Source organism: Pygoscelis adeliae, unplaced genomic scaffold (genome assembly GCF_000699105.1).
Source record: "Pygoscelis adeliae isolate BGI_AS28 unplaced genomic scaffold, ASM69910v1 Scaffold160, whole genome shotgun sequence".
NCBI lineage: Eukaryota > Metazoa > Chordata > Aves > Sphenisciformes > Spheniscidae > Pygoscelis > Pygoscelis adeliae.
In genome coordinates this window covers 3,169,296-3,181,701 of record NW_008824035.1, presented here as the reverse complement: position 1 = coordinate 3,181,701, position 12,406 = coordinate 3,169,296, and the positions used below count along the sequence as shown (strand labels likewise).

Sequence of the window (12,406 nt, the reverse complement as noted above, 5' to 3'; positions counted from 1 at the left end):
AATTGCCAGAAGTGCGCAAGGGTGCCGGCAGGATGGTCTGTGGGCTCAGTGCCGGAGGGTGGAGCGAGGAGTCCTGTGGCAGTCTGCAAGGACAGGGGTTGTAAAGTGAGTAGGTGTTAGTCCTGAGGAAGAGACCAGCTGTCCCTCCGGTAAGGTTGGTGTCGGCACTCCCCCTGCCCCCAGTCCCTGCGGCTTCGGTACAGACCGGTTTTCCCTTGCAAAAAGAAGGCTTTAGACTCTGTCCTGTGGTCATGTGCCCTATTCCCCAAATGTTTGCACTCTGCCTTTGAGATAGCACAGGCTCTGTGTGTTATGGCCATATTGGGGCATCGCTCAAACAGCACAGTTAAGGTTGTGTTTGCTCATACCTTAACTCTTTATTTACTGGTTTCCAAGGGAAGAGCTAGGACTGGCATTCTAGAAAGGCACTCTATGCTCCTGGCAACCTTCATGAATTTCTTTGTCAGTAAACGTCTTACGTTTGAAAATTTATGGGAGGAATATCGTTTGGTGAGCATTGACGTTGATCGCAGCAGTTTACAGTCAGCAATTAGTTTGCCCTGGAGACGCTACTGCAGCTACATATGACTAAGTGCTCCTTCACAGCCTGGGCACTGCACCACACTTAACAGGTGACAGAGACAGTACTTTGCTATGTTTGGAGGCCAGTCCTCTTAAAAAGGCAGCGTGAGGAATCCCAGAGTAACACCTGCCTATAGGGGGGGCAGGCAGTCACGCATTCACCTTGCGTGGGCTCTGGGATGGCTGGCTACAAGCCAGACTAGTCCGCAAGCCAGCCCATCACATTAGCTGGCAGGCAGGGCCAGTTAGCATGAGCATTAGGCTGAGCAGGCACAGAAGCATGGCTTCACACCGGAGTTGTTTTCTTTCCAGCCAGCCTGAAACCCAAGAAAAGCAAATGTACATGTAGCTGTAGCTGTGCCCATATGCCTCTTCCGTCTCAGTCTCAACTGCTTTTGTTGCTCTCCTCTTTGTCTGCTCTCCACAAACACTTTTCCCTATATGCCATTTCTAATCTCATTAAGCAAAATGTTGCATTTGCTGCCTTGTATCCCTTATTACCAGGTCTACGTGGTGCAGGTGAAACGGGTTAGACTTTCTCAGTGATACGGGGCAAGCTGTAGGCAAAACTGACTCCTGTGTCTCTCGAACTCCCTGTGGTTCCAAAGCCAAGCTACCTGCCTTCACCTGTCTGTCGTAGCCTTGGTCCATCCAGTCTGCCCCTTAACTCCAGCTGAACCTTGTAAGGTTGCTTAATGTTTTTCATTCATTTTGGGTGCATTTCAAATTCAAAATTGGAGTTGCTTCATTTAGGAAGCATTTAAACAAAACATTCAGGCATTTTCCCCTTTGTTTTCTTCTTCAATTGAAGCAGTTCAGAGTGAACTGGAAAATTGTTTTGCTTAATTCAAATCCATATTTTGGAGGTGTGTGGGGAAGTAGTGGGCTTCCTCCTTGCTCTGCTGCTCAATTATTTAATCACTTCACTAGTGATCATTTAATGAAATATCCAGCCTGTTATTTTGTTTTGGGGTTGTGGTTTTTTTTTCATTGCAGATAAATATTTTCCTTTTATGAACAAGATAGTTTCCTCAGTGTCTGGTTTTCATTTTTAGGGAATAGTCATCCAACAAACAATCCGACTGGCCAGCACCAATTCCACTCAGCTGGAGATATTTTGCAGTATGTGCTATCACACAGACCCCACATGGCAACACTTTGTACAACAACCAAAAAAAGACAGGCAGAAGAGGGCATGTGACAGTAAATCCCATCATCTGAAGAGTCCACAGAGACTCTTCAGAGAAGGGAACATTCCTTACGCATGTTACACAAAAGCCCAAAAGGTGATGAGTGACACTTCCCACTTTCATTTCTTTGGGAAGATTCGGTGTCATCACACATGTCTGTACTTTGCCACTAGTGTTTGACTATTTCCCCATAGAAAGTAAAGCACCAGCTCGCTCTTTACCATTCTCTGCCTCTTAATGATCAATTATTTTTAATTGGAACGTCTTGCATTGTGCCGAATCTTGAGAGGCCCCCGTCAAGATCAGGGCTCCAGCAAGATGGGAACAGTACCAACATGTACGTAGGGACAATAGAGACATTTTTTGTCCCAAAGAGCATGATCCTATTTAGAGAAGGGCCGAAAAAGAAATGGAGGTAAGGATGATTGGAAGAATTTGCAGACCCTGGGCAAGTTTGGGAAAAGTACGACAGTCTCCTGACCCCTAGTCTCGTGCCCTGTCTGCTGGCACACACTGCTTCTCATTTACTAATAAAAATGTCATTGTCTGTGCAGAATTTCATTTAAGGACAAATAAAATAGGCTGGTATTGGTACAAAGAACTTTACCAGCTAAATAAGATGCAGCCAGGGATGATGCTGAGAGGTGGAGCTTGTCAAAATAATGGTTATCATGACACAATCCTTCACAGGCTTATTTTTATGTGTATAACTTGTTACTACACCTTTAATGTCTGTGTTCAAGTAACGTATTAAGTCTGAGGGCAATGGTGAAATGCTGACCAAAAGACACTTTATTAACAAAGCTAGTTTTAATGACAATCGATAGCAAAATGGAAGAGTCATTTAAGTGAAATTGCTGAGTCTCTCAAGATTGTTTTCTGAGAAACGTTTATTTTCAGTTCTCTTGTTGAGAGGTTTTGATTAAGGTTTAATTCAGAATTCAGTGCTGTAAGATCTTTACTTGAGGAAAATGAGAGATGTGGAGTTAAAGTGTTAACTCTGTTAGTTAATGTTGACTCTGTTAGTCAAATGGCAAAAACCTTAAGGAATCTCAAAGACAGAAAATGAGATCCCTGTCTGTGGGCAGTGATACAAAGCCCCGTGCCTTCATAACAAAGCAAAACTATCCACCAATTAATTCATTTTTCCAGATAAGGGATTTCTTACCAGAAAAGACAGTTTCTGGCTCACAGTAACTGTAAAGTACGGTCTTTTAAATCTTATAACATTCACATCCAGGACTTTGGTTTAGCCTACCATAAAAGCAAAAAGTTGCCGGGGGATTTGGCCTGGGCTCTGGAAACCCAGCCCACCTCCTGCCCCTGCCTTAGAAGAGGAATATGGTTCAGGCACAGGCGCTGTTTAGCCCCTTCGGACACGGGTGTAGTTTGGTCTCTTCCCGTGGTCGCTACGAGCTGCGTTAGAGAGGCCAGATCTTTGCCTTCATTTACTTTGTGCCTGAATTCTTTAGCCGTCATGAGAGTTGTTTCTGCAAATCCAATAGCTGATTTACTATCTTCAGAGAGCAGAATGTGTAAAGAAAAACTGTGTGAGTAAATCCTCTCTCTGGAAGGGCTTTCTATCCACTCACATAATCCCGCTCGGTTCCAGCCTGGTATGCATAGTTGTGTAAGGGTGTCAAATGACATCCCTTCTACTGGCTGTTGGCCCTAATGGAATGCTGCTTTGCACATCTTGTAAAGTAAGGACGGGAAATGCTGCCTGAAACTTTTACGTTTTGCTGTTAATTAAAAAAAAAAAAAAAAGAATTGAGAGGCAAGAGCATTACAAATAAGAAATGCTCTTTTCATCGTGGATTAAATAAAAAAGATCCCATCTTTACGTTTAGTTTTTTATTCTTTCTAAAGAGTGACTTTTGCTTTAGATAATCAAAGCTGGCTTTGAACTAGCTCACACAAAAAATCCTTTTTTCTTTAAAAATAGCCCTATAGATATATATACATATCACAGCCTTTCATTCCTTTTATAGACAGTTTCATTTTCTGTGAGAACGTGAAAGTTCTGAGTGATCCAGAGCTCACGCAGGCACCACAACAAACACAGGGAACGGGGTCCAAGCACACTATTGCAATTAACACCAGTGTTTAATTAGCAGACAGCTGCATTGGGCAAGGGCCTTTTGATTTTCTCTCTTCACTAGGTTTTTGATGAGAGATTTACCTATAGTTGTAACTAGCATGCACTCATGCTACACGTGTGCACACACGTGTGCACACATATACACACACCCCCTGCATGGAAAATTTGTGGAAGGAAGCCATGTCAGGCAACTGATCTGATTCATGCTTTAGGTAAATATTTTTGGAAGTAGCTCCCTTTGACTGTCTTCCATAAAAACTCTTAAGTTATGTTTTTGTTTGTTTGAGGGGGGAATTTATAACTTAAAGCATGCTTTGATGCATTTAGGAATCCTTTTTGGTTTGTTTAGTTTATTTAGCAACAAAAAACTTATGTGTGATGAAGGTGAATGGGTGCAGACGTCTCCCACAGGAAAGGCTGGCACAGGGCAACACCAGTCAGCTTAGATGCCTCCGTATTTCACCGGTGAAAGTAGTAGTCTCATGCTGTTCCCTGTTGTTGAGGCAGGAAAATGTCCAAACAGCCAACTAATCCTTCTACTTGGCCATCTTCAGTAAAGAGAAAACTGTTGGAGGTCCTGGTAACAGAAAAAACTGTTGAGGAACTAAATGACGAAGTGAAAACATGGCGGGGAAGGTGGGTTCTCACTGCTAAGGGCTTGGACGAAACCTTGGACAACTCTGCTTTAGGCCTACGACTTACTATAGTTTAGATCCTGATTGCAGCAAGCTGAAGTGAACTGTAATGATTTAAAGAGGGACAGCAGAGGTGTCACAGAGTCTGTTGATAATAGCTGTGTTTATAGCATATAGAAAATGAGAGACTGAGGAGTACTGGAAGAACTAAGCACACTATAGCTCCAGCACAGATTGGCCCAAATCCTTATCTCTGCTATGCGTAAGCACCAGGGTAGCACAAGTCCATTTTGTTTGACTGTAGTCAACAGCTGTTGATTTTCATGCATGCCCAGTTCAGTGTAATTTTCTAATTACCTAGCTTGCGTCTTTATACCCTCTCACACCGTATATTTGAGCCCTGGCTAGAGTGATATTCCTGTGAAAGCATGTGCTCAGCCTGCCTAGTTTTAGATAAGATACTGGAAAACATGCAAGTAATTTATTCTAGCTGGTAGTCTTAATTTGGCGTTCTCTAGAATGGGACCTACTTGCAAAACATCAGACTATGGGACAAAGATCTGACAGAGGTATTTATATAAACCCTATTATAATTGTATTTAATTTCTTCTGGTTTTGAGAGTATTTATTCTCACAACACTTCTCTAATATAGGGAAATGCCACTGTTCCAATTTTATAGACAAGAAATTAGACAGAGATGAGATTTTCCAATTACGAAGACATGCACCTGGGAATTTAAGCATTTATGAAAAATGCTTTCCATGTACTTGCCTGCATCTTCAGCTGCCTGAATACTGCTGAAAGTCTGGCTGTAAGTGATCTGTCCACCATCTGTGACAGTGCAGGTAATCAAGCATTTGTCTTCCAAATCCTAGATTAGTGCCTACTTGCTGGAACACCCTTTTGTGTCCATCTGAGCCAGATAACGTATTTTTCTTCTGCTACAATGCCTGTCAGAATCCCCCATTCACCACAAGCTTTTTCTGAAGCCCCTCTGTATGTTAGCCTGAGGAAAAGGACAGCACAGTGGGAATAATCTTACTCCTTGCCTGCCCTGAGAACAGCATTGCCTTCCTGCAGATTGGTTTGAGAACAATGCTAAAATTGCCAATTCCTCCAGTAAAGCTGGAGGTAGGGGAGAACTGGGCCTCTTTTTTTTTTTTCTTTCTAGTTGTCATCCTGGTCTTTGGGATCCTGGTGTTAATAGTAAGGTTCATGGCTACATTGGTGGCCACATGATGGGGTTAATTTCCAAGACCTGTGCAGCCAAAGCCTACTCATATAGACTATTCGTCTAGGCAGCACACACTGATTTTCCACCTGTATTTGTAAGAGTAACATGCTTAAGCAAAGAGTTGCATATAACCAACTCAAGTCGTGACACAGCTGGGGCAGACAAAATGAACAAGTTGTTGCTAGCAGGATTTCCTGACTAATACGGATAAGTGATCACCCCCAATTTACAATTGTTATTTAAAAATGTGCTCTAGGCCCTGCTTATTCCTGCTTTTTATCGATATTCTCATTTATCACCGTCCCATAGTTTCCTGGCATGGTTAGGCTGGCTGCACAGAATGGAGCAAGCAATGTAGAGGAGTACGCACTTGTGACCCTGTTTGGGCCTGTCTGACCTCACTGTGCATCATTCAGTCGAATCCTATTTGGCTGCAGCTGTGGTAATGCTGTGCTTGAGCCCGGTCTTTACCTGGATTAGGAGAAAGTGCTGTGCCTTACTTCCACTGATCTGGTTTTGAGACAAGCAATGCCCGGCCACCTGAACCAGGCAACCTTGGACCTTGGGTTTAAACAGTGTCAAAACCCTCCCCATCCTCCTCTGCGGTGCAAATGGGTTGTCTGAGCAGCGTTAAACTCTGACGTACGTATTTTAGTTTTACAGTTTGGGCATAATTTTAGTCAAAATGTGTCAGTTCTAAGTGGGGCATTTGGGAACTTGCCATGCACTGTATTTATTCTCCCAATCCTATATTATCCTGTGCAGCGTTGTAGCTGCCAAAACCACACACTCATGTTGGCGTGAAACAATTATCCTGGTTTATACAGAACAGGCTTGGCAATAGTCTATCTCAATGAACAGTCATAGTGCTGAAAGATTCAGTGTCGTCTTTTCCTCTCCAAGCAACAGACTAAATTTCTTTCAGCTGGATTCATCGTTTTAAAAAATTACAGGAGTAGAAAGCAGGTATGGAGAGCAGGGTGTATACAAAGTACCTGTAAGGTCTGGAAGGAAGTGAGAATGAGATGCAGAAGAAAAAGACTATTTAAGACACAAGCTAGTAATTTGGTTTCTAAACCCATGTGAAATTATAATGTTTCCTGTTGCCAGTTGGTGAACAGAGAGATGTGTGGTTTTTTACTTGCATGCAAAGCTATTGGTTGCGGGTGAAGTACTTAGACAAAAACATTAAATCACTGGTGTGGGTATTCCACCAAAACCCCAAACAAACACTGACGTATTATAAAAGCACTTTTTTCTGCAGAGACAAACATTCAGTTGCTGCTGCTATTCATGAACTCTAGAACTGTTAAAGCCTCCTGTTTAACTTGCCCGAAATAAGAATACTGTCTTCTAGAAAGTAACACAAACGTTTCTGAAACTTAAGAACCAGTGTTTATATATTTTTCATGAAAATGTAGTATATGGTGTAAACTTACAGGGATATTGATCAATGATAACTATTACTTGCCAAGGTCTTGTGAACCAAAAACGCTGCATAGACAAGAGCCAAAGGTGTGAAAGAAACTTTCCTTAAGCTTAAAAAAATGTTAACTGAAAGTGGACTTAAACATTAGTCAAAGACAAATCATTTTGCAGCGATTAGCAAAGGTTAGTAAAGGCTTATTTTTCCTCCTTTTTTCCAGACAGCTTCACAGATATTTTTTAAGTTGTACTCCATTATGAAAGTAACTGCTACTTTGTTATCAGAACGGTGATGGAGATTTTTATTCCAGAAGGCCAGACGCTATCACTACTTGAAATTCTCCAAATTGTTTCCACTGTGACCAAATTCAGTCTTGATGCGAGTCACATCTGCTTAAAAGTGAATAGCAGTTGCTTCTACTTTACACCAGCGTCAAATTTCACCTACAATCTCAAATTTTAAAAATCAACTTAAATCCCAGGATTTGGATAGTTTTGCGTAAGTGACTTTAAATCCAGAAGTACCTAATAGGAAATACTGAAATAAAAGCATTCAGCTTTAGTGGTTTCTGGTGGAAACAGAGATATTTCCTTTCAGATATGAATGTCTCTTGAACTAAAAAAAAAAAAGTCTATTTAAGTTTTTCCACATATGGACAAAAAAATAGCTATCACACCTAAATGCAGTTTCTTATCCAGCTAGCAAGGATGGGTGGTGAGCGGGGAGAAGAGCGGGGGACAGGCCGCCTGCATGAATTGCGGGCTTAGCTGTCCATGATGTATTAAGGATTAATTGCATGTTTAGCGACGCAGCTGTGGCTGCACAGCACAGGGGCATCAGTCACACCACTGCTCCCGTCGGTTCCCAGTCCTTCAGAGCACGAGCTGTTTCAGCCGTTCCATCGCTCCGGCCGGCACTGATGGATTAATGGGAGGAAATGTTTATAGAAAGGTTCAGGTTTCCTAAGTGAGTGGAATGAAACCCCCCTCAGCAATGATCCGCGAGCTCATGTCATGGAGCAGTTTGAAGCAGCCTGACTCGCAGGAAAGCAAAGGCCTTTTCAAAAAGGAAACTTGACAAGCGAGCGATTCTGGGGAACAGCTAGAGGTGTTTTCAAATAAAAGATGTGGCTTTTCTAGCGAGGCAGCATGAATGGGGCTAGCTCTGAAAATAACTTTAAATCAGTAGTTTTTGTAAAAGGTTATGTTTGAGAGCACAGTGTCCGAATAAAATAGTACCGAGAGAAAGTGCAACTATAGCACACTGCGCTCAGTAAATGAAACAATATTGCAGTGCAAATACAGCTACCATGATGCCATCCAGCTACAGTATCTTAGATCTGTTTTGTAACTTAAATTTTAGTAGAGCCATAGTTTAAGGCAAAGGAAGGGTGTTGAACCCAATAAATAGGCTGAAATCATTGCGAGAGAAAAGCTGGAAACTATCATTTCACAGGTGTAAAATTCTGTTTGCCGGGGCACTTTCCATGATTGTAGCAACACAGCTTGAGATCTAAACATTCATTTCAGTTTAAAAAATGAACTAAAATAGACCATTCCATTGAAGCTATCAGCTTTCAGATGACTGTGATAAGAAAGAATGTAGGCTTCGGGCTAGCTATTAAGATTAAAGTAAAATTCACCTGAACAAAACTGGAGATAGCTAAGGTGCTGGGGGAGAAAAAAGCCAGTTCAAAACACTGCCCTTTGAAAGCTATTGAAAAGGACCTAGTCCTTAGTGTTTCCCTGAAACACTCCACCTGTCAAAGCAAGGATTTAATTTACAGCACTTGTAGCACCCTCCAGTTCTCAATCTCAAAGTCCCTTTGGAATGGGAAGAGAGCATTATCCTTATTTTCTAGATAAGGAAACTGGTTTATCAGCTTGCCCTCAGCAAGAGGCAGAGCCTAGAAGAAAACTTGGCTAGGATGCAAGTACCTCAAGTGAGGGCAAACATTTGAAACGGTCTCAAAATGTGATCATCTATTGTGAGGGGCCAGTACTCAGAAAGGCCAGTTTCAAGTCATAGCTGAGTTTCTGGTCAGTATATTCACAGTGTAGTCACCCGAAAGTCTCCTGCACCTCCCACAACAAAGCTGGGGGTGGGGGGGAAGATGCTACTCACGGAGCTGCCCCCCCTTCTATAACCTGCTGAGTGTTCAAAGACTGAAAGAACTTCATTGGAGCCCTTGTATTAAAAATTATTTATTTAGTGATCTGTACATGGGATGAAGCAGGGCCTCATACAGACCTTCAAAAAAAAATCAAGTAAAAACATAAATACATATTTTCTTACAAAAATGAGATTTACAAAATATACATACTGCACTCATCTTACACGTTTGTTTTTTTCTTTTTCTTCCACGTGCACATTATAAAAGACAAAAACCCAAGCCCTGCAAGTCTGAGATCAGATCTACTGAAGGATTTGGCTGATGGGCCCATTCCTCATGCCTAGACTACTGCCTTCAGACAGCAGCAGTCTGCCCCCTCACCCTGAACAGGTTTTTTTCTTTTTAAGTTTCATTCCAGACAGTTTTCCCCCCCAAAAAAATAAAGAGCAGCTATAGGGTGGAGACTTGCTAAAAATCCAGCATTTCCTATTTTGTCCTTAGGCAAGAATATATACACACACACACACTTATAAAAACAACCCTTCAGTGAATATAAAGGTAAAGTAGTATGCAAAAAATAAAATATGAACAAGTCAACATAAAAATTTCAGAGTAGAAAAATCTGTCACATTTCAAAAAGAAAACGATGCATTTGATGATTAATTTTTTAATGTCTTTCCTTCCAAGACGTGATCACTGGAAACTTAACGAGCTGTATTTTAGCTGAAACGAGAAGGCTTCTCCCTTGCGATACCTGCTTGCTTTTGAACCCCAACCCCAGCCCCCTCCTGCACTGTGAGTCATTGCCATGCAGTTCAGGGAACCTGAGGAGCAGGCAAAGGGTCCATCGTGAGCCAAAAGGATTCCTCCTGTCCCCAGAAGCCGACTGTGTGTTGACTTTACCTGCAGTGAGCTCACTGCAAAGCAGGAGAGAAAGCAGGTTTATGGGAAGGAAAGAAACATATCGTATCTTTATGTTACACATCTTAATGGCTCTTGTTTTGGCAGGTGCTCTCGGTTACTCTCTTCTTGCCCTCCAAGTCTTGCGTTTCCTTCAGCTTAGAAAAGCGACCCATATTGAACGGGAGGAAAACATCCTGCCTTCTCCTCTTTTCATAAAAGGAATGTTTATTTCTGCGAGCTCCTCACATCCAAGGGTGAACCTCAACGACTTCTTTTTGTTACTTTGCCCATAAAAACCAATCCCGTGCTTATGCCTTTCTACATCGAAAACACTTTTGTTTCCCCCTTTGTCTCCTAGAACAAAGGCAAGGGGGAAAAGCCTTCTGCTGAAAAGCAACAAGTCATTTCTTTTCAGGGTGTGGAATAGCAACCCCCTCCTTCCCCACAGCAGCAAGGACACACCGAGGGTCAAATCTTAACTTTAAAACAATTAAAACAGATAGTACTGAGGTAAAAAGGAAGTTGTGAGCTGACCGAGCAGAGGCATCTCACCAGCACACGATCTGGGCTGTAGCTGGTTGCGCAGTACTCACGTGATTGCTGGAAGGAGCAGGCGGCAAGCTCAGGCTCAGGAGTTACCCTGCCCGCGCTGCAGTTTGACCCCAGCAATTCAGAAAGGGTTTGGCTACTTCTCGGCAGGGGCAGCTCAACAGATCTGGCCTCCCCTCCCTCTCGTCCAAAGCAAGACAGGATGTTTTTAGTTAGGTTGGGTTTTTTTTCCTGCACAGGGGTAGCAGGAGAGATAGGTAAGGGGACTTCTTGCCGGTGAAGGACTCTCCCATCCCACCAGTGGCTTCTTTCTCTGTGTTCTTCTAGCTGGGCATAAGCACCACTGGATACGGTCCGTCTGATCCTTTAATCAAAGATTTTTTTTTTTTTTTTTCCAAACCCTCTGGGAGGAAGAAAAAGTTTGGAAAAGCCTCCCTTCCTCCCCCTTCAGGGAGCCATTACCTTCGAGTATCCCTCTCCTCTGCGTGTGTGCATGTGTGCGTGCGTGTGTGTGTGCCAGAGGGGGCAGGGGGGGTCTCATACTGCCGTCTCGCCTTTGCTGCCGGTGCTGAGTCTGTGGTAGAAGCGTCGCCAGGACTGAAGGGTTTTGCCAGACCAGATCCAGAAGCCAGTTGTGATCCCAACAATCATGGTCATGAGGTACTTAATCATGAAGACTGTGAAGTCCGGGCTCATAGGGGCAAAGTGGCTGGGACAGGGAACAGCATAGGTTTTGCAGGTCTGGAGGAGCCACGTCTTCTCCCAGGTGCCACGGAAGGCCTGCTCGTAGAAGTAACATGCCAGGACAATGGTGGCAGGCACCGTGTAGAGGACACTGAAGACACCAATGCGCACCATCAGTTTCTCCAATTTCTCCGTCTTGGTGCCATCGTGCTTCATGATGGTGCGGATGCGGAACAAGGACACGAAGCCGGCAAGTAAGAAGGAAGTGCCAATGAAGAGGTACACAAACAAGGGCGCCAGCACAAAGCCCCGCAGAGAGTCCACGCTGTAGATACCTACGTAACACACCCCACTGAGTACATCCCCATCCACCTGCCCCATGGCCAAGATGGTGATGGTTTTAACAGCGGGCACAGCCCAGGCAGCCAGGTGGAAATACTGGGAGTTGGCCTCGATGGCCTCGTGGCCCCACTTCATGCCAGCAGCCAGGAACCAGGTGAGGGACAGGATGACCCACCAGATGGAGCTGGCCATGCCGAAGAAGTAGAGGATCATGAAAAGGATGGTGCAGCCTTCTTTCTTGGTACCTTGGGCCACAGTGCGGTAGCCGTCCTCAGAGAAGCGCTCCAGACACACCACCCGCTCCTCCAGCAAGAAACCTGCCGCATAGGCGACTGCCACCATGAAGTAGCAGCCTGAGAGGAAGATGATGGGCCTCTCTGGGTAGCTGAAACGGCGCATGTCCACCAGATAGGTGAGCACGGTGAAAAGGGTGGAGGCGCAGCAGAGTACAGACCACACGCCCACCCACAGCCGGGCAAATCGCACCTCCGCCTCCTTGAAGTACATGAGCCCGTTGGGCCGGGCTGGCTCACAGGGGGCCCCGCAGTCCCGCTCCCCCAGGAACCGGTAGCCCAAGTAAGGGGGCACCTTGAGCTGCCGGGGGCAGGAGAAGGAGAAGCCGGAGGGGGGCTGCGGCGGGGTGAGG

The 12,406-nt window shown here is 44.1% G+C and overlaps 1 protein-coding gene across 1 annotated transcript; it reads right to left on the bottom strand.

Annotated features, from left to right (window-relative positions):
* Nucleotides 1–10,919: 10,919 nt before the first annotated feature.
* Nucleotides 10,920–12,405, bottom strand: FZD7 (frizzled class receptor 7; the record flags this gene model as incomplete). Its single annotated transcript, XM_009332940.1, has 1 exon — nucleotides 10,920–12,405. A coding segment is annotated over one exon (1,134 nt), but the record flags the coding sequence as incomplete, so codon positions are not given.
* Nucleotide 12,406: the final 1 nt, after the last annotated feature.